This window comes from Excalfactoria chinensis, chromosome 5, assembly GCF_039878825.1.
Source record: "Excalfactoria chinensis isolate bCotChi1 chromosome 5, bCotChi1.hap2, whole genome shotgun sequence".
NCBI lineage: Eukaryota > Metazoa > Chordata > Aves > Galliformes > Phasianidae > Excalfactoria > Excalfactoria chinensis.
In genome coordinates this window covers 39,624,398-39,650,928 of record NC_092829.1, presented here as the reverse complement: position 1 = coordinate 39,650,928, position 26,531 = coordinate 39,624,398, and the positions used below count along the sequence as shown (strand labels likewise).

Below are 26,531 nucleotides of genomic sequence, written 5' to 3'. Positions count from 1 at the left end.
GAAACAGTGAAGTTTAAAGTTTGTGGGGTCAGTACAGTAGTTCTTGCTTAGATATCACACCGTTATGTGCAAAGTGAAGAATAAATGTGCCTTATTGAAGTTCCCAATTGGACTGCTTAATATTTGGAGATAATTCCAGTGGACCAGATTTTCAAATGACCCCAGCATTAAACAGCTTTTATTTAGACACAAAAGATTTCATTTATTAAAATTCTTGGTGCTAAGAAAAATGAGAACCCTTCAGAGAAACTGTTCTCTCAAAATCTTTTGGGTGCTTGAAAGAGAGTTCAACTTTCTCGAAAATTGAATGACTTGCTTTTTGGTAAACGTATGAGAAAAGAGGAAGCCCGGCAGTTGTCACACAGTTCTATTCTAGTGTTGCGCTCGGTATGATACGCAGCACGTATGTGCACATTTCTGCAGTCACATTGAGTATTTGGTATTTCATTGCCTTGGCATCTAGTATTCTTTTCAAAGAAAGAAAACTGATCCATTTGTTCCAAGCGAGTGCGCCGCTTACTGACTGTAGAGAACATCTATGGCATGATAAAAGAAGCTGTAACTTCACAGTGGCTTGCATATTCATCTAAAATATACTGTGGGAAGGTTTGTTAGCCAAGAGATAGATGACTGTTATGGGCTAAGAAATATTATTTGACAGGTCCTGTGCAGAAGCCATTATGGAAGTCTTTTCAAACTATAAGTAATCTCATAGATTTTAATAGAAGATAAATCAGTTTGCATTCTATTGAAAATTAATGTTTCTGAAATCTTATTTTAACCAGCAAAGTTTTTGGCTTTGACCAGAACACAATCAGAGAATGTTCTTTATGCCATTAGTGAGGCAGAGCATATGTTTCGCTTTATCGGTTGCTGACATTATACGTACTGATTTACTGGTTTGAAAACAGTAGCTGGGCCACTAGGATCCATTTAATTTGTATTAAGCTAAAATTTTATCCAGCACTTTGAAATTCTAGAAAGTAGTGCCTTTTTTTTTTTTCTTTTTTTTTTTTTTTTCCCCCAATAATAGTATGTATATATTTTACACTCTTATGTAAGATCTTTCTTTTACAAAGCCAAGTGGCCTCTCATGTGCTAAAGCATGGAACAGACGTGAGTGGTAGCTGTTCTTACACAAGGCTGTCAGTTGGTGGGCAAGTAGGGAAAGAAAAATGATGCTAACCCAAGCCTGCAGAACTACTGCTTCATAACCACTCTGAAATCAGAACCACATTCATTTTGAAGCAAGTAGCCACATGGAGCTTGGTGAACTTTGCAGACTTGCTGCTGATTACTACACCCTTACCTGCACTTAGCTAGGACAGGCAGGGCTCATGGGTTCATGAGAACCCTGCTTGATGGGGTGGTTGCTGACAATTTTGACATCTCCCTAGTAGCTTTTTTATTTGTCTCCCAAGCTTGCAGGAAAGGAGGCGCAGCATGGGCTTTGTGAGATGCAGTAACAGTAACTTTGAGGGGGCTGTTCACAGTCTGACATGAAAGGGTTGAGGTCCTACAAAAAAGTAGCTGACTAAGCTGCCTACCTCCAAGGAGGATCTAAATCCTGAAAACACATTTGCAGCCGGTAGCTCCTGTATTGCTTTGTGTGAAATATACTGTATAACCACTGTTTTTGGTTTTTGTTTTTGTTTTTTTTTTTTTTTTCCTGTTGGAATCAATATTTGGCTCATTGTGTCTTGACCTTGTAGTTTCATATACTGTAAACATACCTTCCAGTGACCCAAGAGATGAGTTGTGGCTACTGACTGACTCTGGATGCCTAACTTGAAACATATAGGGACTGATTTTTTCAGATACGTTCAACTTTACAGATGAAACCTCAACTTTCAAAACTACTGGGCCCAGCAGCTCTAAAACTGAGGTGTGTTTTGATTCAAGCACTTTACCAAAATTTTCTGACAGTTCTTTGAATGCTCCAATTGTGTATGTCTCTGTATCTAGCTATAAGCGCACAGATGTATAAATAAGTTTTGTAAATGTTCAGTGTACATGAAGTACAGGAGTTCTATGTATTATTCCAATTCATCTGGGCAGTAAAACCCAGCTGTCATTATACAACACTTTTCCTCTTTCAAATGACAGTTATGAAAAGGCAGACTAGTGTTTTTCTTTCAGAGACCCAAAAGCATCCGTTGGTTTTGCTGTGCCTCTATTACACCAGGCTGAAGGTTGTTGATAATGCCTTCTGAACAACCTTCAGTTTAAACAAGGATCAAATTCTCTTTATTAGTATGAAAAAAAGAGAAATATTTATCGTTTGAACTGGACACAAGGTTCTTCAGATCTCATTAAACATTTCTGGAGTCACACTGGTCAATGAACTGTTCTTTTCCTCATATTTGGGGATCCTGTCTTCTCTGATAACAACAAATCTGATAAATGCAAACCTGTGCATATTTCAGTGCAAAAAAACCCCTACTCTTTGTTCTGTCTATATTTATGTAAGCAATTTTTTATTTTTCTCTTCATTTTATTCAGTTTTGTCATTAATGTAGCTTAAGAATGGAATGGTTGAGAGTGATTTTATTTTTTCTTTTTGTTTATTTGATTGTTTTTGGTTTTTTTGAGAGCTTCAGTAACAGAAAAGCTTACATCTTGGGAGAATAAAGACACCCAAACTATTGTTTAGCTGTCTAACTCCCTGTTACACAAATGGCAATTAGACACTTAAATCTTATTTAGGTATCTGAATAGCCTCGAGGATTTGAGCTACTAGATCTTTGTCTGACACAGTTCTTATGTGGAAAAGAGAATTAGGAAAAAGAGAGTATGGAAACAATAGTATGATGTAGGATGAATTGATTCCTAGGTGATTTGTCTGCCTGAATCTAGACAGCATTTAGAAGTATCACAATCTTATGTTTAAGAAATTAGCCTCTATTCTAATTAATCAAATTTTGAATTTCAGACATTGGGCAGATATAGTTGAATTTTCCAAAAGATGAGTTAGAAAGAAGAAAGTATTTCATGAAGGTCAGATTCTGATTTAGTGAGAGTCACAAAGGAACATAATTTTTGGTGGTGTTTTGTTGTTGTTGTTGTTCTGTTTGTTTTCTTTCTAGTTCTACATTGTACAAAAACTAGGAATAGGACTTGGTGAGCAAGAACAGTCTATTGGCCACGTTTGGGTGATGGTAATAACTAAAATGAAATTCAGAGCCCCACTTGGAATAATTAATTATTACCTTTTCCAGGCATGAGTATTTGGGGCACCTCTTTTCTGTCACATGTAATCATTTAATACTCATTATGAAATTATGGTCAGAATGAGCTTAATAACCTTGCATTGTTGTGTTTTCAGTTCTGTTAGCTGTTACACAATGTTATTTTTCAAGTCATTTTTTAAAAAATTGTCTTTTGCCAAATTTCCCTGTTTATGAACTATTCGGAGATAATTGAAATTGCCTGTTTCTCACATGTATCCTATTCATGCCATCTGCTACCTGAAATTTGGTTTGGATACTTGCCATGCAGTTGTAAAGTGCTTTTCATTTTTATTTATTTCTTGTTGACCATATGTTGTGCTTATATTTGGGTTACATTTAGTGTCAAATGTATATCTAAAAAAGAGAAAGCATACATATGTCTTGATGTACCCACTTTACAGTTGGTTACTTATTATCACCTGATGATGTCTCAAGCTCAAAATTTAATTTCATAAAGGTTGGTATTCATTCATGTTGGAAATTTAGAGGTGCTTTCTCAACTAAACTTAAAATTATGAAGAAGTTATAATAGCTGGGGAAAAAGAATCATTGGTAGTATTGAATCTATTGGTATTGCAACGTTTAAAAAGATGTGAGTTCTTTAATAGCCACGTGTGATAAAACCTTCGTTCTGTCTGAGAAACTGAGGCATGAATGGATTGAGACACTGATTTTTCCACCACTGATGTTTTGAAAACCAGCCTGGTTTGCAGGAGTGTGGTGATAAACTCTGCTGTCCCTATATTCTCCTTTTATTCTAATGCAGTGGGCCAGTCCAGGTAGTCAACCAAGAGTAAGCAGTTATTGCAGCTTCTGCAGGTTTGCATGGTAGCTTTACAGTACTCTGAGGTTTCTTTTTCAGATAGCCCAAGAATTGTTAGATTTTCCTTAGCATTAGTTGACAAAACCAAATCAGTGATTACGTACATAGGTGTGTGGCATGACTGAGATTTGATTTGTTAAGATGTTTATCTACTGCAGTGAGGTAGTATAATTTACTTCTGACTGTGTCAGTGATGAGTAATGCTTTCTCTATTTGTTTTTGGAAATAAATTTTGGAGCAAACCAACTGTTGTTACAGCCTTCAGATTGCTTCAGAAATGTATGTTTGTATATGTCTGTATATTTAATATACATTTTGCCTGTATGAGAAGCTAATCAGAATGGTTGGGTATGTGCACTGACTGCTCCTTCTCCCTCAAGAGTTCCTGCAAACAAATTGTTGGAAGGAGGTCAGAGAGGATTTGTGGCTTCCCCTCTTCCCCTCTTGTAGCTCAGCACGTACAAAGATCTGGCTGGCTAAAGAGGACTGCTAGGCTCCATTCCCAGATGCACTGCTGAGGCAAAGCTGCTCTGAGAGTCTTGCTGGACTCCTGTGGCAGTGATGCTGCCTCACTGAGCTGTGGCATGCATTTCACTTGATGTTTCTGACTGCTGAGCTGTCACGCTTTGCCAGAGAGAGAATGGAAGAGATGGAAAGTAGAAAGGTAGAGCTTTGGTTTGCTCTCCAAAATATTTGAAACTCTTGCATGCATTTGCTCTGGAAAGAAATCCCTGAAGCCCAGTATGAAGAAATATTTCATTCTTTGAAAGCTCTTTAATTATTCACAATAATCCTTAACATGGCTTTTGGGAGACAAGATTTCAAAATCCTGTCTTATTTGGACCCACTGGCCCAAGCCTCTTAATCCCATTGCCCTGAGTTTCGCTGAATCTATAGTGGGCCCAGGCAACTTCCTGAGAGCATGTCTGAGCAAAACCTATCTTCTAGGCAGAAGATGAAAGTGGCAAAGGAGAAAAGAATGTGTAAACTCAAGGACTAGATATCTCTAGGCAGAGGAGAAAGGTTACAGAAGAAGCCAAAAAGGAGGACAGAAACATTAAGGGAGACAGAGAAAATTTTCCCAATCAAGTTTAGAGTGTAAGAAATGAGCATCTACAGAAAAGATATAGCCTTGCACATGGCTTCACTATTGGAGATTGCTCTGTTGTGTGCACAGGTCTCATCCTTCCACTTTCAGGTGCACAGAACCCCAATCCCTAAAGCCCACGCGTTACTTATGGTGATTAGAACTAATTCATATTTGCTCTCTGGCAGTTAGCTTGAGGTCACCTGATAAAGGTGGCATTTTTAGCAAAAGTGATATTATTTTTCCAGGCTCAGGGTTTACTGTTGTCATTTGATTTGGAAAATGTGGACTAGATGAATGGACTTGTTCCTTTTGTAGGGGATTACAATAACACACGGAAGCTTGTGAGTCTTTCTGACAGATGTGTTGGCGGCCTGCCACTGCATGAAGGGTGCGGCCCTGACTGACAACTTGCAATTATACGATGATGAATGGTTCTGATGTGTGTTCAAGAGAAAACCACTTTCTAGAAAGTGAAAGTTGTGCATGCGGTTCCTATAAAGTAAGACTTAAGAAAGACCCTAACTTCTATTTTTTGTTGGGATAACTGATTTGGATCCCCTTTCCTGTCAAGCTTTGTCTGGTTTGGATAAATAAGGGCCAAACCAAAGTTTATGTGGGGAAATTTAGCTTTGGCCCATTTTGGCTTAAGAAATGCTTTATCTGCGTTTTTAGTCAAACTGACATCATTGTAGAAGTACACATGCACACACGCAGAGAAATACTTAAACATATACACATGACTGTGCAGTAGCCAACAAGTTCATCAAAGAAAATCTATCGAGCAAAAAACCACTTTTCTGTCAGGGGTATAATTCACCCATCAGTAGGCCTGCGTAGCTCATGTTAGCGTTAATGGGAGTTTCAGCCACACACCAAAGACAGAATGTACCCACAGATAACTTACAAATGATCTCTTTCTTTACTAGATTTAGTCCAGATTTTTACAACACAGTACTGTTAGAATCATAGCTTCTGAGCAACAAGACGTAGAGAAGGTCCAGTGTGGAGTGCCAGGGATCTTGACCCTGGCAAGGTACTTCAGAAGATAGTTGATGTTTGTTGCTTTTTTTCCTCCCGGTGCAGGGACTGTATCTACTGTCCAGTATAAATTGTACAGTTTCAGGAAGCTGTTGGGGATAACTTTGCCTGATAGAGTTATGATATTGTCAGTTAAAACTAGAACACCTGCAAAAGAAGAGAAGTTAGGCTTTTAGATAAGGATATACTATCTAAGCAAGGGAAAGGATGATATAAATGCAGTGTTTACAGAAAAATTTGATGTTTGCTTGATTTGAAAAAAGAGAAGAGCATTCTCTTATTAGTCTTCTGAATGCAGAATTAATGGCTGCCAGGTTCTTTACGTATGTCTTTCAGTTTGTTCATTTCTACTGACTCTTCTTGTGTAACACTGATCTCTGTCTATTACAAAGAGAAAGAAGCCTGGTAGGACATGGTGATTTTTGCATGATTTAGCAGTGATCAAATCTTTTGATTTTACTATTTGTTTGTTGGCAATATTTCTTCTTATTCTCTGATCAGCTACTCAGTATGGCAGAAAGTTACACTTTTAGGGCCTGGATCTGTCATCCATCTTGTGAAACTTCTTTCATCAGTGCAAATGAGATTAAAAAACACAATCAAAATGAATAGGCAAACTTTATACTTATTTGATAAATATCTGCATTAAGTGAATGACTGTGGCAATTTAAATTCTTTAACCTATGTTCTGTGACTAACTGCCTGTGTAATCATAGGTGCTGAGTAGGCCCAGTTAAAAATTTTTCAGAAGCAAGATGTTATTGTCTTTGTATCAAAGTTCGCATTTAAACCACTGTTTATAAGACAATAAACTCATTAAGAAGCTGCATTTTGCTGAGGAAGTAAATACATTATTTCCTGTCAGCTGATAGGCTTTTGGACAGTACCTGCTCATGCCTGGATCTGGCCTGAAGGAATTATTTTTCCTAAATCCAAAGTCTTCTCTGAATTGTTCCCACTTGCATAAATCTGGAAACTTCTCATAACTGAGCAATCTGAGCAATCTTGTTGCAGAGAAAAAGAAGAATTCCAGGTAGTTTCAGTGCACAGGTAGTATATTCCAGGTAGTATACAGGCAGCTCTGGGATCTGCAGTGACCTGTCTGCCTTTTGGAAAAGCTGTGCCTGTGCATACCACCCACTCCCTTGGTGGAGATAATATTTTCGCGCCCGTTGACCGCTGGCTTAGGTGGAGTGCTAGAAGTTATTCTGGTTGAGATTGTAAATTAGATGACATATATAATTGTGGAAGAAAAAAGTTACAAAAGTAAATGAATACGTAGACCAGTGAATTCTGAATGGTTTATGAGTTTCACTAGGAGTAATTAAGATGGTTCTTTTTTCCAGGACTTCCATTAGGAAGTGCATTAGGTGCTGCGAGTATACTGGTAATAAATGCAGTCCTTGTCACAGACAGCTCTCAGTCAAGTCCTGTGATGAGAGAGAACAGGTGAAAATATGATTGGTGGAGAGAAGTGGGCACTGTAATGATGCTAGCATATTTGATACAAGAGCAGCAGTGGCAGTGAACCACCTGCCTAGCCATACATAAGGTGATGTAAATTATACCTCACCCATAAATAAGTGTTTAAAAAAAAGCTTTAGGAACCAGAGTCATGTAACTTGCTATGTTTGAGACTCTGCCTTCTCATGCTTAAAGTGCTTATTAATATACATACAGTGTGAGAGTGCCAATGGGGGAGTACATCTTAGGCAGGTTTGCAGACTCAAGATTAGAAGACCGATTAATTGACAGAAAGATTGCATGACTGTCTAAATGCAGTGAGTTTTCTTGTTAGTGTTAAAAAACCACATCCTAGTAAGGTAATTCAAATATGGAGTAAAAACAATGAAAAAGGGTAATACATTCATCTCACCTTTAACATGTGTAGACACAAATTATATGGACCAATCCGTGAGCATGTGTTTAACCTGGCAACAGCCCAAGCCTTGGGCTTGATAGAAAGAAACTTTTGCATTGATATCCTGAGTTCCTTCAGAAGAGAGATGGCCAAGGGACGTGATTGTCCTCCTCTATTCAGCCCTTGTGAATAGATAGAATGCAGCTGGGGTACTTCATCCAAATGTGGGACCACCAGCACAAGGAAGATGTGGAGCTTTTGGAGAGGGTCCAGAGGAGAATGAGGATGATCCAAGGTCTGGAGCACCTCTCCTTTGAAGGCTGAAGGAACTGGGCATGTTCAGCCTGGAAAAGAGAAGGCTGAGGGGAGACCTAATTGCGACCTTTCAATTTTGAAAGGGAGTTTATAAACATGAGGCAAATCAACTTTTTATACCAGTAGATAGTGATAGGACAAGGGGAAATTGCTTTACACTAAAGGCAGAGAGATTCAGATTAGACACTGGGGAGATTTTTTACCAAGAAAGTGGTGAGGTGCTGTAACAGGCTTCCCAGAGTTTGTGGATGTCCCTGGAGGTGTTTAAGGCCAGACTGGATGGGGGCATGGGCAGTCTGATCTGGTGCTTGATCTAGGGGTTGGCAACCCTACCTGCAGGAGGAGGGCTAGATGATACTTGAGGTCCCTTTCTAAACCAGGACGTTCCATGATCAATTACTCTAGATGAATTAACAGATGACGCAGCACATCCTGCTGTGACATCAATTATGAGCAGGCAGGGGAGGTGTGCAGGTCTGTTGATGGGACATGCTCTGCCAGGAGAGCACAAGGAACTGTGTCAGACACATTAGGGCAGGGTGCATTGTGCACTCTTTTTGTTGGTGCCTGATGTGGAGAAACTCGAGCCCATTTTTTGTTCACCCACTCTGTTATTCAAGATGGTCAATTACCAGCTAATTACTACTGTTTCCAAATCCAATTCACTATTGAATGATTTTCAGTGAATGTGAAATTGTTCAGTGTTATCTCCTTCCTGGTCTATCTGAAGCCCTAGTGTCTATTCTTTACTTATTCATGCTGGGCTCTGAAGACATGATTATTAAGCAATAGTTTTTTTCTCCTAGCAAAATCTGTAAATGTAGTGCACACGTAAATCATCTCAAAGTCTTTGTGTTGAAGAAAGAAGGGTAGTTAGTATACCAGCTTGTGACTAAGAGTGTGACTTCAAAAACGTCATTGATTTATTGGCTGTTTAGTGTGAGGTGCTTAGGTCCTGATTCTTTTCCAGAGGACTTTGTGTAGAAGTTTATATATAGCTATATATATTATAGCTTCAATCTTAACACTGACTTTACATTGACACAGCTGCAGCTGTGAACGTTCAGCAATTCCTCAAATACAACCCCAGGTTTTTTTAAATTGAGCTCCCAGAAAATGAAGTACCATAAATGCGACCCATCATTTCTCCCTTTGCAGTTCCCTCCCTAATTCAGTTCATTTCTTCAAACTTCTGCAATGAAACGTGGCCAGTGTTTGTGAGGACAAGAACCTCATATGCTCTGCAGCTCCAGTTTCTGCCTTTGTGTCGTTGTTGTCCCATGTGCTGAATGTAGCAAGAATCCTGTTTTGTGTTTAATTAAAATAATAATAATAATGCATACAGGGAACTAATTAGGATTCCTGGAACTCTTTATTTCTAGTACCCCTGTATCATTCCAGCACTTGAATTTGCAAAATAATTATCTATCTTTTACAAGGAAAGAAATTGGTGGCTGATTTTCAGATGTATATGTTTAGGGAAGTGAATATTTTAAGATACTATTCTTGAAGTTAAGTCTTTTTCACAGATTTATAATAAACCAGCTATTATTCCTGAAATATGTATCTATGGCAAGTAACTCGTTGCTTGTGAGATTTGTAAACCTCCTAAGACTCAGTTTTCTGGGATTAGCTCAAGAAAGTCTTGTTTGTTCTGTATTTATATTTACAAAATATGATAGATTAAGTCAAAATTTTAGTGGTATAAAGGAGGCCATAGAACTGATGTTGTCAGTATATTTTAGTGTCCCAGAAAAGACTACATCATCTGCCATAGAGATCTTCAGGAATGGTAAATAGAGAAGAGATTCCAGCTATTGTTTTCATTCCTTTGCATCCTTGTTTGAAGTCATTTCAAATCAAGAGCATATTATTTTGCTTTCTTTGTATTATACTTTTACATACAAAAATTCTTAAGGGTTTGTCATAAAAAATTCTTTTTGTTATACAATTGTTTTAATTTCAGAATATTTTATGTAAGAGCTGAGTTCAGATTTTTATACACAATATTAAGAAGCCTTCAAGTCATTAAACAGATGTTTATTACTGCATTATTAGGGTAATGAGTAGAACATGATTTGGGAGAACAAAATAGAGGTCTTTTTGAATCATCACCACTTTGTTCATAAATCATCTGGTGGCACAAATTTTATGAGGAACATCAATCAGTTTAATAGAAACGTTTTCTTGCTTTCCAGGAAGTCCCCTCCATGTCTCCCTGACCAAAAACTAACATGGTATGAAGGATCTCATCCTTTTAATTTTGTATTACCTTTTATTTAAGACAGTTTTACTCCTCAAAACTTTTACTTTCATTTTCACAGCCTTTTTTACAAAATTTCTTCTTTGCTAAAAGATATAATGCTTAATTGGCATAGAACTTCATAGGAGAAAATGTAATGTCAAAAACACCTACTTGTGCTACCAAATCATTCCTTAAGTTGAGATGGGACCCTCTGCTTGCTTCAGCTTGGGATGAGAAGCTGGAATAACTGTGCAGTGTTGAGGGAAAAGAAAATCTAACCCCAGATTCATCTTAAAAAGAGCCCAGTGTCTGGCTTTATGGCTAAACTGACATGCAGTCTGCAACTTCTTGAATTACAGGGGAAACTCTGTTGTAGAGGAAAGATGCTATGTATTTCCAGAGCCTGTATGATGTGTGGCTAGTTCCAGAGCAGTTGAACAGACAGATTTAAAGATTAAATTCTCCGTAGTCTGAATAATAATGAGAAGAATGTCACTTCAACTCACAAGTGTTTGAAAAAAGTAGATACCAAAGATGAAAGTGAATTGTTTAGGGTTATAAAAGGATTGTATCAAGGAGTTGGAGGAATGAGATTAAGAAAGAACTAGACTGAATATTGAAAGAAATTTCAAATCTGTTTAAGACTTGAGTAAACCTTAATGGAACTATGCTTGTGAGTTCTAACTGATGTAATAACTCCATCTGTTCTTTTCCACACTGAGGAAAAAAAGTCCATGCAGAAAAATGTGTAGATGTGGAAACATGGAAAATAATACTTTGCAGTTGGCTTCCACCAGCAAAACTTTCTTCTTTTTCAAAGAAACAAATATTGCAAATTCTGTTGATTTTGTTACTTTGCAAATAAATGCATACTCAGAGACAGAAAAGAAAATAATCACTCCCCTTTGATATATAAGTTTATGTAATCTTTTGCCCAGGGACTGCAAGCAAATTTGCACTCCTCTTTTCCTGATGAGACCTGATTGCTGTGTGGAAAGCTTCAGACTGTCTTTTGACAATACTATATCTTTGCTTGGGAAATAAATAGAGGTGCACGTACTTAGGGAATAGGTGATTACATGTAATATACAGCATGCTATCATTGTAATGTAAATAAGGCAATGATGTATACTTCAGTGAATGCAGCCAATCTAACAGTAGAGTATGCCTTATAATGGATAGGAAACTCTAAGTGGAGGAATGAATTGTACATGTAATTTTGTCACACTTAAAGGATATTTCTCTTCTACTAATATGCCAAAGCACTGCATCCAAGCAATCACACTGACATTTCAGAAAGCTGCCTTTGACATACAGTGTATCGTCTAGTGCAGTGTTCACGAAATTAACATTTTTTCTGGAGTAATCATGTACAATTAAGTGACCAAATAGTTCTGAGGCAATACAACTGGATTTCACAGGAACTAAATATATTTCTTCACACGGATCCTGCATGTTTTAGTTGAGCCATCATTAGCATGTTTATAATGGTTCTAATTTAGCACAACATTTTCTGAATTTTATCCTTGAGTCATTTACAAATTGTTCATATTGAGTAAACAAAGGAAACAGATTGCATTTTATACTTAGTAATTTATCTGAAAGAAGAGGGGAGGGTTAATTGTCTGAAAGTTTTGCTCTGTTTGGGGAAGCGATTCTAGTCTTGCATTGCTTGGCGCACAATGTCTTTTTCCCTCTGTTCTGGAAAAAAATAAAAATAAAAAGGAAAAAAGAAAGGAGGAGTAAGTAAAATGAAAAATTAGGAGCAGGACAAGATTGGCCACTCCCAAATGGGAATGTGGAGCAGAATTGGAGCTGGCACGAGATTATCTAAAACAGTTGGTGCATTCCTTAATGATCAAGTGCTTGAGAAGTCCAGCTCTCTCTCACAGAGCATCTGTGTTGATGTTTATATCAGTACCCTGCTGTATGGGAAAAGCATGCTTTCTCTTGTTGCTTTTCTAAAAATAGTGTGGCATATAGCATTGTAAGAGTTATTTTAAGAGAACAAAAACATTTGCAAGGTTAAAGGTTCTGCTTTTTAATAAATAAATGAAAATAAAGGTCAGGACTGTATCTTGGCTTATTTTTTACATGAAATTCAAACTACTTTTTATGTAGAGTTTTACACAGAGCTCAGTGTTCTGTGCAGATACTCTCTGCACTGGAGGAGTTCTGTTGAAACAAGCCATCTTAGGCAGAATTGGTACAAGCTTCAGACTACAGTTTTTCCCACTAGCCACATCATAGAAAGCAGGTCTGGAAATCACCCCCACAGAAACATATTCCAGTGTTTCTGTTTAGAATGTCTGTTGGTTCGTGCAAGATCTAGACCATTCAAGTGGTGCAAATGAATTCAGAGGAAAACCAGAACATTTTAATGCCTAATTATTTTTAGTGAGCTTGGAGAGTTTTAATTAAAAGTTAAGAGAGCTCTCCAAGCTCTTACAGTTCTAATTTTGTCATATTGTGGAAATCTTGTCACTGTGAAAAAATGTACAGCAGTTGGCAGATTCACTTGTTTCCCTGGTCTAAACAAAACTGTAGTGCTAGGTAGTCAGATTGCAGACATGCTGCTTTTGCAAGAAAACTTCTACTGTGGGCTTACTGTGTTTTTGCTTATAAACATAGCTAGGAAGACTTATTTGCACTACATGCACTTTTTGGTTTTGCTTGGTTTTTTTCCATTTTTTTTCAAATGGAGAGATCTCAGTACTGCAGGTTGTGTTGAATCAGGAGCAAGTTGTGATTCATGATCAGAAATACACTGAACAATGTGCCTGTGAGATAAGCAGTCTGTGCCAGAGATGTTACAGCCTAACTAGCCAAGGCAAAGATGTGAATAGAACCAAGTCTGTACGAGAGAAGGGAATAAGCAATTGGCCATAATTTCTTAGCTCCTATAGGGCAGAAACAAGTTATAGAATTTAGGAATAAATCGTTTGTAGTAAGCGATAAATGTAACAAAAAGGATTAGCATATTTTCTTGTTCTAAATGTCAGGTTGTTTACTTTTGTGTTGTGACTGTACTTCCGTTATCCAAGAATTTGGCTTTTGAAAAGTTATTAAGTAAAAAACAAACCCACCAACAGCATTCCCTCCCCCACTCAAAAAAACAACAACACACCCACCCACCCAAACAAAAAAGCCACCAAAAACAGTTGGCAAAAGACATTAGTTTACTACGTAACAACATGGCTGAAGTGCCTTGTATTTAAATTTTCTGTTAGTCCACAACAATTAATTACTTTAGGAGAAGAGCATGGAAATTGAGAAGGATTAGATGAGATTCCCTTGACCTGCCTTTCCACTGACAATGAGATTGGAGCCAAGCTGCTTATGAACAAGAAACAGTGCCAGTACATTACATCTATGGATTCCGAGCCTTCAGGCTGATTTTTGATTAGTTTTGTATTGTTGCTGTTTCTTTCTTTTTTTTTTTTTTTAATTTAAAGTTTTTTGAAACAGAAAAGCATAATTTGTGTTTGAAAGAAGAAAAAAAGTAACTATGGCAACAAAGATTCTATTTTAGTATCATTACAAAAAATTTATGTCCTCAAATGAAAGAAAGAATGACTGGAAGTAATTCCTCTTATTTTCTTATATTGGCCCACAACATTAGAGGTGGGCATTGGTGGCATGGCAGTGGAAGTTGAACCTTCCCACCTATCTTCTGTTATGTGTTGTTGCTGTGTGACAGATGGCAGCAGAAGGGCAGTCTGACAGAGAATGGCGTCTGACATGGAAGTGCAGATGAAACAAAGATGTGTCATTGAATTCTGCCATGCAGAAAAAATGGCACCTATTGACATTCACTGACACTTGGTGAATGTTTACAGAGACCAAACAGCAAATGTGAACGCAGTGAAGTTATGAGTTGTGTGTTTCAGCAGTAGCAATAGTGATATGAAAGACAAGTTACATTTTGGATAGCCATGCAGATTTTTACAAGCATGGCATGCAGGCTTTTGTAGCTGAGAATTTTCTCTATCAAACAGTGTTATTGTGCTCTTTGCATGTATTGTAGTTTTCATGGAAATAAATAGGAGGTGTTACTTTCGGAGCAACCTACATAATAAAAACAATGGACCTAATCCTTTAGTTCAGTTTTTTCTATTCTGGACTAGATTTAGCACTCTCCGAAGGTGAACAGTGGTTTGTATTCTTGAGGTTCAGATGGCAAGGCTTAAGCTCTGTGCGCTTGAGAAACACACAGTGTCACTTGAGGTGTGGAAAGTGATATGGAAATGCAGAATAGGGAGTGTGGCAACAAAATCCTAGGCACTGTAATGTTTATTCGAGGGTTATTTGATTTGGGGGGGAAGAAAAACCTGCTCTATTGTACTAGGAATCCATTGCGGTAGGCCTTGTAAGCACAGACATGCGTGTCCCTAGGTGTTCATAATCTCATTTAACATTCATGAAATAGTACCTTTTCTCTAACAAAGATTTCATAGATGCTGACAGGGTAATTCCACTTTTGCTGTTTTTCTCATGATTTAGGCTTGATCGTTGCATTTGAACTCACTTGACAAAGACTGTTCTGAAAGGCACATTTTCTCCTGTGGAGATGAAGGCAAATAAATGTAATGAGAGTATGTAAACATAATGCTTAGAGAATAATGAATGTTAGAGGGGGAGGAGCTTGCAAATTGTTATTTAGTCTCGAAGCTTGCACAAACATACTCTTCTCATGTTTAGCGGAGACATAGATGCCACTGTTTCCAATAGCGTTCTTTTAAAATGTAGATGGGAAGCTTCTCCTCCTTAAGTTGAGCACCTGATCATGTTTTTGAACCGTTTCCCTTGTAGGATGTCTGATTTTTCTTCTAATTCCTCTACCTTGTCTTCTCCAGTGCCTCTTTCCAGGAGATGTAACAGTTCAAATGCATATAGTAAAATGTCACCTATACCTTTGATTGAATTATATTTCTGTATTGTTTATGAACTTGCTATGCATTTGCAATCATTATTAATAAATCAACATGCTTTTGTCTTCTGTCACAAAGTAATGTATATATTCAAAAAGAATTGTATGCAAAACAAGTCATGTTTTAGAACTCATATCATTAATAATTATCAGTTTTCAGTATTGTTACAACATGCTTTCAGGGAAGCTTATTATAAAAGAAATAACAAGGCACTGCACAGTAGCGAGTATAAGACAGTTCAGTTGATCGCTGGTATAGGTGTTATAAATATGCCAGTCTGTACTATAGTGTTTTATTAAGTCTCAAAAAGTCAAAGCTGATTTGAAATAATAATGTCTGACAGTCAGTGCTTTGAAGTTTTGCTGCTGCACTCTCACATTTAGGCTTTCTTTTATGTATGACTTTACCATAAAAAACAAAAACATACACATGGCATGAGCACTTTTTTTCTTATCTGTATTTCAAAGAAAGTAATAAGAGGCTACTTCAGTGAATTAAAAGGGAAAAAACAAACAAATAAAAAAGGAACCCTCCCCACCTCCCAAATCAATGAGGATAGGTGCAGGCCATTGTGAGATCATGCAGTATTTGTGTAAGCTATAGAGAAAGTTGCTAACTTGTTGAAATAAAAAAATAATAATAATTTTAAAAAATTACAAAAAGGAAGAGTAAGGAAGAGACAAGGGAAAAGCTATCCTTGATAGGAGCAAGATGACTTTCATTTAGTTGGAAGAACTTGAGAGCTTGGCTGTGATAGCTAACACACTCGTTCTTCATCACCGGTTATGCTACAAAGAGCTGGATTCCATCCATTCCATGACTGATTGATTACCCAATGGACAAATGTTAATTCTTTTCATCGATGCTTTGTCATTGTGGAGAGATCCTTTTCATCTAACACCTAGGCTTTTTTTTCTCCGTTGTCTGTCTTTTCTTTTTTTTTTTTTTTTTTTTTTTTTTTCCTGCTTATTTATCTTTTTAAAATCCTCATTCACCTCTGCAAAGCTTTTGTGTATAGTAAGATCCTCACAGCACTTGAAAATCTTTTACTCTGCAATTAAAATTGCTATCTTAGTATGTATCAAAGTGTGCTATTAAATAACACATCTATTTCATTTAGTCATCTCAGTCTAATTGTTAACCTGTTTGCTGCCCTCAAAAGAAACAACAGAAGAATATAAAGGCAAGAATCTCTGTGTTGCTAACGCAATAAATTCCTTCAGTGCAACTTACATGAGTTTGATCCTCCACGTTAGAACAAAATATTCTACTTTGCAGCATAAACTCAACTGTGGTTTATAAAGTCAGTGAGAAGAGCTAAAAATGTATAAATGCTAATTTCTTTGCTTCTTTTATAATTGTCTTCAACGAGAATACCCCTGAATTTCACAAGTGCCGGGATCTGCGAGGTTTTGTAATGGTTCTGAAGCAGAGCCTCAGTGCAGGGAGTGATGCAGTGCAGATGTGAATTCGAGCTTCATCGATGTTCAATGCTGGATTGAGTCGTTGTTTGGTTTCTATAATGAAACAAATCAGAAAATGAATCCATATGGATGAAGACAATTCACTGATGTCAGAAGACACCTTTGTAGATTTTATATCTGTGTAAAAACTAATTTTCAACACACAAAGAAGAAAAAAAAACCCTTTCTTATTCTCAAACCTTTTCAAAATGTGTGTTTGTGAACACTGAATACAAAACTTGAAGGGAGATGTGCCTTTCAAGTATTAGCCTTTATATTTAGGTTTCTGTCTAATGCAAAGGACCTCCAGAGAGCTTGAACATACACCACAATTTTAAATTCTAAAAGTTATGCAGGATAACCCTGCTAATTGAAAATGTACAGGAATTTCAAAAGAGCTGTTTTTACAATGTTGCTAAATGCTCATTGCGTATTCTTGTAATCTTCCCAGTAATTGATTACAATGCTATAAATTGTGTGGTCGGAGATGTGATGTAGAATTTGAACAGCATATAGGTGTTGAAAGCAAGTCTTAAATATTTTTTCCAGTCTTTTGTCAAAATAAGAATTGTAAGTAGCAACATGATTATATCTTTTCCATTCCAGCTCTTTCCCGTCTGTCTTTAGAAATATTCTCTTTGCCCTTATACAGTATAGTAACTCTATGGATGAACAAGCATATTCTTAGGCAAAGTAAGACAGGGTATAAAGTAAGTGCATCCAAAGGAAGCATTTTACCAACTCTTGTGATATTTTAGAATCGTTTCTCTGAAATGTAAATGATTTTCCATATTTGTATGAATTGAGGAAAACAATTAAGTTAAAAACCAGTATTTTATTTAACCTATAGCAAACATCACCGTAAAACTCCAATGCTCATTTGTGTTTTTTTTCCTTAGGGATGAGGGGTCTGAGATTTTGGCAGGGGAAAAACAAAAACATCTTTTTAAACTAATGGTGGTAACAATTTAAAAAGAAAAAAAAAAAAAAGAAAAAAAAAAAAGGATAAATTATACAAATTATAATGTTCTATTGATAATTGATGGTTATTTTTTGATTCTTCTATTATCAAACAAGAATTCATAAAAGTAATAAGTGCCTGTTACTGTTAAAAGTAAATTGTTATTATATAACAAGTATTTTAACACTTCCTATTGCAACTTAGAGCTCCTTAATTTTGTCACTTTCATAGAAAGATATAATTAGTAAATAAATTAGCTTTTCTACTGAAATATTACTTCAAAAACGTTTCTGAGCTGTGTTGTCTTTACACAGAGGCTTGCACAGTGAGAATGTGTTGCAATTAAAACCTGATCTTTGATCTCCTGGTGGTTACAGTTTGGTTTGCTTTCAACTGGTTTTGCTTTTTTGTTTCTTTGTTTTTTCAAATGGGTGATGCTAATGTGATTTATTTGCAGCTGAAACTATTTGAATCCTAAAAAGTAAGCGGCTGTATGACCTTATACATCTCCCTAAACCTTTATGGATTCTCTGAATGCTTCTCCTCTCTGATTGTTTTTAGACTACCTCTGATCTGGAACACACTGTTTTGTGCTGTATTGATGCTATTTCTGTTGCCACTCTTCATCTGGGCTTTTTGCTTTTGTTGTTACTTGTGTGAGTGATTCTAGTGGGACTGGTGACCTGGAAATTTGAGCCAAAATTTGGCCTTAATCTGTCAGTAACTTAACAGAAGATACAATAGGCTAAATTCTACCTTCTTGTTCACCCAAGTGTCAGTTCTCAAGGGGTGGTGTGTTACCAGTGCAAATACTGTCAAAATTTAGAAAGTTTGGAAATCATTTTGTGATTCGATTTCTTCTCAATGCAAACAGCATCTTGCTCTGGGGGTTTCTAACAAGCTGGAGTGTGAGGGTAGTCTCAGAGTACTCAAGTAAGAACTAGTGTGCTTGGCTTCCCCAGGACGCTATGTGGTTTTACAAGGAGGGTTCTTTGCGAAGATTCATTTCAGCAACAGTGCTTAAATAATGTTCTTCATATCTTGATAAACTGAGCCTGAGTGATTCCAAGGACTTTAGCATTGGCTTTGTTCATGAACCTTTCTACAAATGAAAGAAATGCTTGACGTTTAAAGGACACTTTATTATTACTAACTGGGGAGGGAAGATAGGTGCTCAGTTGTGTGGAAAGTTTTCTCAGTGACTATTAATAACACTGAATTGAGGTTCCTAAAATCATAAAACTGAATCATGACATTGCCATAGGAATACCCATCTTAAAAATCAACTGAATTGTTATGTATGATTTTGGCTTCAGAGTCACTTCAGTTTAAGAATTGAAAAAGCCTTGAGATTTTAGTGAAGAGTCTGCTACGCTCGATATCTAATTTTGTAGTGGAATTGAGGTCTGATCATATGAAATTTACTACAGGCAGTCTTCTACTTTCTCATAAGTGTAATGACTTCAGTGACAGTTTTGCCTAGTGAAGGCCTATCAGGCTGGGACAAAATTTTGAAATATATTCTGAACTTCAAATTATGAAAGCAGATCTTCTAATCATTGCATGTTGTTTATAGTGTACTGAGAAAATTTCTGATACTGTGAACACTGAATATGTAAAATGCTTTTGTAAATTCCACGGAGATGTTATATGAATAACTTTTGCACTGACATGGGTATAAAAATGGGTTTCAGATGTCACTGTGTGCCAAATTTCCAGAAAACCCTTCTAAATCTTCATGTATAATTTGGAGTGTACAATCATTCTCAAATGAAAAAGACAGAATTTGTATATACATTGGCAATCTATGCATGTAAATTGGCAGTTAGCATGCATAAATCCTGAACAAAGTTTTTCTTTCAATTAGGCTCTTGTTAAATCCATAGTAACTCCATTAACCTCAGAGGAATTAGTTCAGATTTAAAATGCAGTTAAATGGGAACTCTGGTTACAAACTGATTTCCCTTTGAAACTATGGTCCAACAATAATAAGGGGAAAAGCTTTAAATGAAGATGGCACCACTTTTCCTGATGCATAAGAATATATTTGATGTTTCTTCCTTTTTTTTTGAATAGATTCATCCTGCATGGAAAAACTGCTCTCTAAAGACTGGAAGGAGAAGATGGAAAAACTAAACACAAGTGATCTCCTTGGAGAAATTAAAGGTATCTCACTAGATCCAATTTGAAATATTTACCCCCTTTTTTTTTTTTTTTTTTAAATTGGGTTGACTCACTCTCAGAAAAATAGTAGAAAAAACAGTCAGTTGCAAACACTGGGTTCATTGCATTACTTCACTGACATCGTCTACATATTTCTGTGACCAGAGGAATAAACGTCTTCAAAACGTGGAGCTACTTGCTCTTGGAACTGTTTCTTCCCAGTTGCATAAATCACTTTCAGGATATAAAAGGGTAGTCATTGTGTAATTACAGTTCTGAATATTCTATTCAAAATAGGAAAAAAGAAAAAAAAATGATTTTTTTTTTTTTTTTTTTTTTTTTTTTTTTTTAATATTCATGCTATTTCTGGAGAGGGAGAAGCCCTGGATGCAATTCTGGACCCACTGAAATCAGTGGGTGTTTTATTGCTTGTGAAGACAAGACAAAATGTTCCAGTATTTTCAAGATTTGTTGTATCAGCACTCTAGTAAAAGTGAAACTCTTTGACTATTAAAGAGTGTACCGAAAACTTAGAAGTGTTTTTTCCATACCCATCAATTCTCTCATGGATTTTCATTTCTCTTTTGGAAAAGAATTTCAGTGTTATTGACTTAGAAGCAAATTTTAAAGGTGATGCTTGTTTGTTTTTTCCTTGTACTGTGAGAAAGGCTCAGAAGGCATTTTTGAATAGCACACAAGGTACCTAAGATTTATTTCTTTTCACTGGATTAATTTTATTAAATATCAATTACAAATATGTGGTAATAAAGAATAATAACCATTGTATTAACAAATCTTAACTAATAGGAGAGCATGACAGTAGAAGCTTAGGGCTTTAATTTTCCTCAAGGGAGGCTTAAGATAATTCAGGTTTGGCTTTTTTTGGTTTTTGTTTGTTTTTTTGTGTTTTTGTTTTGTTTGTTTTGTTTTTAATTATGTAAAGAGGTGAAAGACTAGCCCTTTTCACTAAATAAATTTTAATTGGTTCCTGCAACTAACTCAAGACCAAAATCTGTTTGGTTTGCCTGTTGGATATTACTTGTAGAATTGAGACAATGAGAAAAAGACAGGTAAGAAATCCTAGAGGAATGTAAGTGACAGAAATATAGTATACAGTTTTACAGAAATGTGTTAAAATTCACAGTAACAGAAAAAGGCAACAAAATTATGTCTCGACATGACTATTTATTTAAAGCTGTATTGTCTCTTCATAATGTGGAAAACCTTGAATGCTGGTTGGTCCATTAACTGCACAATATAGCTACTTAGTCTCTAAATAGAAACTGCTTGAATGGTATTAGTGAATCAAAATTCAAAGATGTGGGATCTCTAACAATGCTGGATAATGTTATTTATTCTTTTAGATGGCACAAAAAACTTTTTCATGAGCTTTCATCTGTTAAAAATAAATAAAAGAGGGAGAGCAGTTCTGCATCTATGTTATTCCTCCTGTTTTCTTAGCATGTATGTTCACTGCAGAGTGAACTGGCAGTTCTTGCTCCAAATTGTCCTCTTGTGTACCTATAAAGCTTTCTTACAATTGGAAGGATTTTCAACTCATTCAGATACTTTGTCAAGGAGCATAGTATGTTATCGGTATTAAAACGAATTACCTAATTCACCACAGTTGCATGTAAACAGTCATTCGGTTAGTTTCACAATTAATGTCCTGCCTCTAATCCCTAGAATCTTTGCCTTATGTGATTTTAATGTCTGCACTATTCCTTTCCATTACTAGATGACTTCCAGTAAGACTCAATACTGAATCTTTGCTAATGTAACTGCAGTTTTTCTGAACTGCCAAATGTACCAAAACAAAAAAACAAAAACCAAAACCAAAAAAACACCAAAAAAAACCCAGACACAAATGTGAAGATGAATAAGGATTGTTGTTTTGTAATGCTTTCTGCTTACAGTATCCAAACCTCCATGCAAATTTAGGAGAATAAAAAAAGGTGCAGAGTTAGATAGCAGAACAGTGGTGGGTCTGAAGCTGGACTCCTCTCGGCTTGTAAGCCAGTAGTCTACCCACTGTCTCCAGGCTGGTTAGCTCTTAACTACTAACATCACTGTTATCGACCTAATTGCCTCCTAGTGGCATTTGTCTGCCTTAAATAATCTCAGCAAGAAAATAAATTCCACCAGCTAGCCAGCGGTAGCGTGAAAACCAGATACAAAAAGGAAATAAAGGAAAGCAGAGGAACCAGAGAGATGTTTTAATCTACCAAAAGAACTGTACATTTAAAAAAAATAAATCTTTACAGTGTTCAATGTGGTAGATTTACAAAGTCATTAGGTTAATTTTCGTTGTTCTGAATGAGTTTCCAGTTAGATAATTGGCATGCTAAAGTCTAAAAGAACTGTTTCTTAAAATGTATCTTCTCTGGGATATCAAATATCTTGCTTCTTAATTTTCATTAGAATCTAAACCAATGCTTTTAACTGGTGGATGTTTTTGGCTTTTGTGCAGACTTTCAGTTCATATTACTGAGAGAGCCTAACTAAAAGAAAAGAAGCAATGCAGTAAAAAATAAGTAAATGAGGTCATTAGGGAAAAAGTCTTGATTATATGAAAGTGAGGTGTGGTCCTGTGAGGAGCTGCTCTTTGCACTGACTGTTACTGGGAGTTGTTTATTTAAGAGAGAAGGCGTTGTTCTTGCTGTGGATAACCTGAGCACATAGTCTTCCTCTGTTTCTGCCCGACTACAGCCCTCCCCCTCAAGTGAAAGACTTGCATCTTGATTATGGAAAGTCAGTTTGCTTAGAATCAGTGCCAGAAAAAGGGGATGAAAGCAGGAAAAAAATGTACCACTGACACAAACTGTTTCTGTTTGTATTCAAAAAGCACATAGATGAGAAGTAAAATAATTGGCTGGGAGAAACAAGTAAAAATGGTATTTTCTTGTTTTACCTCCTATATTTAGAACACAATAGTGTTAATTAGGATATAATTATAAGGTCCATCCATTAATCCAAACAATAGAAGCCAATAGAAAAGTAACAAACAGTGACTCATTTATTTTTTCTCGAAGTGAGGTTGTTCCTGTTCACAATTAGTCTTACGTGGTGTGCTTCATTTGTAAAACTGCCTTTTCTGAGTGTCCTTACTAGGATTTCATTTATTGATAATGGTCCAGATTCTTCCTTGAATTCCAGCCAGACAAGCCATTGACTTCAGGGAGGTTGCATGAAACTCTGAGGAGCGTTTGGCAGAATGCTTAGTAGCCAAATTCCAGTGGTTAAATAAGTCTGCTTGTTCATTTGATATGTTTATAAATGAAACACATAGGTCAAATTTTCAAAGGTCTGTGAAGCCATTGAGCTCAGTTAAATGACCTGCTCACCTGGAAAAAAAGAAAAAAGCAAAAAAACCAACACATCTGCCCTTTGCAAATAATTTGATTGTATGCCATTTGCCAGTGTGTGCATGCAAATTCATTTGTTTAAGGTATACAGGCAATTTATTAGGCTTATGTTCAACTTCTGCACTGTTGGTCTTTCAAATAACAATTAGCAACAGGAAATGCTTTTCATTTTAATTTTCCGTATCATGAAGTTGAATAAACATAGTGGTTTGGGGCTCTTTTCTGAATTTCTAGGTATTTGGGTACACAGAGTTCTGCACACAATCTTCCTCTGCCCTCGCAGCTTGCATTTCTGTTGCTTAGATATCTAATTTTCCTTCAGCAGCAGTGTCTAGGTAGACTACCATCATTTATCACCATGCAGAGTCTGTTTTAAGTTTTCTGTTTCTGTTTCAAGTATAAATCATTGAAATAGCACAGTCTTGCATGCATCAGGCAGTTGTCCCACTGAAATAGCTCGCAATGGTCTTTCTCAGCATGCAGGGTCTTTGAAGATCAAATAAGAAAGGTCAATCCTTAAGTAACTTCAGCAGTGATGTTCTTGTGAAAGGGTCAGAATTGGTCTAGTAGTCTCACAGAAGAGTGACTTGTGAGTCATCGGCTACTGTGTAACAGGGTAGTTCTCTGATTTCCATTGGTGGTGTTTACCACTGGAACTTTCTGTAGGTACTGTGACTTGAATGTCACTGTCTTTGTACAGTATCCTCTGTTTTGGGAAGGACTATGATTGACATTCATAGTTTTATCCAATATAACCAATGCAGAAGTCAGTTTGCATGATTACTTGTTCCATCTCCTTTTGTATTTGTTATTTTATTAAAAAGGGCCTGTAACTCCTTTTTCATGTGTCATGTACACATTATACACATTTAAATACTTCCGAGTATTTGCATAGGTGAGGAGCAGCATGACTGTTTCCTAAAGAAATGTTGAATCTAGTAAAACCAGCTTCATTCACTTGATACTCTTCTTGTATGATCTACTGCAAACATGCCTGAAAATGATAGTCGTCCCTGGTATTAGAACACCAGGCAGACTGAAGGAGGTGTTTTCTAGGGGCATTTAGTGTGTGTGCACTAATATCTGGAAGAGAACAGTGAGACACAACTGTTTGAATCTGGCAATTTAGCACTATCCATTTCTGTGATAGTCTTGGGAGAGTGTTCCGTGTGAGTGAATCCTCAGGCAAACTATACTTTCTGTGATTTTAGAGTGAATTAATATTTTTTCTTAAAACATGCAAGATTTACAAAACATTTTAAATGCCATTTGAACTTCTATTTCATAAAATTTATCTTCATAGATAAGCTTTTGGGAGGTTTGTGGTGCATTATATCAAATATGGAGACTGTTTCGAGGAAAATAAATCTGAGGTTTACTGTAGCCCTTGCTGAGTGCAGTCAGGATTTGTACAAATTATTCCTCAGTATAATTGCTGAAATTTCTTTTTTGTGAATTCTAAGGGTATATAACAGTCTGCTTTATAAGAATGTATAAATAAATATATATGTCTTATATCACAGAGGCACTGAGAGGCTTTTAATTATGTCACTTTGTATGGCTGTAGACATTTCAAAGCTCCCCTTTGTGCTCTTTGTTATAAACATATTTTTTTTTCTTTTGAAGTCAGTGTGATATACATACTGGCAATTAAAAACTCAGCTCAGGCTTTGAGATGCAAGGTCTTCTTAATTAAAACTCAAACAAAAGCTACAAGCAAGAGACCCACTGTACGATTAAGGTCTAAAGTGTTATGATACATTAGAATCATTGTTAACTCTAGGATTTAAAAAATCAATAGAGAGGATAAAGAATCAACTGGTTCCAATTAGTGAAACCAATGAAAGCATCCAACAAAACAAAACAATTCAGTCCAGAGACTCTACACCCAATTCCTTAAGAAAGTGGTCCTGATTGAAAATACACCACGGGCTATGAAGTTTTCTTGTAATGTATTGATTTCCATGATCCAATAATGTGCTTAGCTCTAAGTTTTAGATCTCTAAAACAGACAGGTATATTTGTTTTGCCATTTCTCAAATCTGTAACATTACGTAAGATACACCTCCAGGTCTAACCTGATCTTTTAAATTGTTACCTTGATATTTGAATGCTTGAATATTTCATAAGCACTTTCAACAGTCAGTGTTCGCATACTCCTTTGTCTGATTTTCCAGAGGAAGGGAATAAATTTATATATATATGCATATATCTAATATTTATTTGTTTTAGTTAAGCTTGCTGAGCCCCACTGTACCTATTTCTTTTGATTAAGATATTATGATACTGATATAATCAGCTAGACCAAACATGTAGCCTAGATTAAACTACTTCATTTTACATCATTTTGACTTTTCTTGCTATGAAATACTTTTTCCCAGATGCTGGAATTAAATAGCCTGACCTTACGCATAGTTTAGTTCTGTGGAAATGGATGAGACTGCTCACTGTATGTATGTTATTATTTAAATTATGTACATGTGAGTCTTGGCAGGATGGAAGCTGTACTTAGCAAAAGAAAAAAAAAAAAAAGGAAAAAAAAAGAAAAAAGGAAACATTTTTATTGCTGTGGTCTTTTGGTCACGGTGTCATATTTCAGCGACACCTATCACAATCATGCCATCGTGCCTGCTTCTAGTGTTAAAAATTATTGACTGTTACCGTTTCTAGTTCTTAAAACTCCACAACTATAAATTACGTTGTAATTAACCTTTCAAATAAATCAAGTTATCCGTATTGTTGAAAACATTTTATAAATAATATTAAGAAGGATGCATGCAGTATATTTCCAGACATGCAGCGAATTTGTTATGGCAATCCTATAAATGTAAGATATACCCATGTACACACATATATATCATATACATTATATACTTGACTGTATATTTATAAAACAATATATATATATCTTATTGTAGTATGTTTCTAAGACTAACAATTCAGACTAAATGTATATTGAAAGAAGTGGGACAGCTCATTTATACGCTGTGTTCTGTGGAACTGTGGCTTGAATATCTTACTAAGAAATAGTACGAACTGTTCATGA

The 26,531-nt window shown here is 36.2% G+C and overlaps 1 protein-coding gene across 10 annotated transcripts in view; it reads left to right on the top strand.

Annotated features, from left to right (window-relative positions):
* The window catches only part of SOX6 (SRY-box transcription factor 6), a 393,141-nt gene that overhangs the window by 207,062 nt on the left and 159,548 nt on the right, over positions 1-26,531 (top strand). For all 10 annotated transcript variants that reach the window (XM_072337682.1, XM_072337688.1, XM_072337687.1 and 7 more), the window contains one exon: positions 20,034-20,123. In XM_072337682.1, the coding sequence (XP_072193783.1) occupies positions 20,034-20,123 (90 nt within the window). The remainder of the gene's footprint in view (positions 1-20,033; positions 20,124-26,531) is intronic.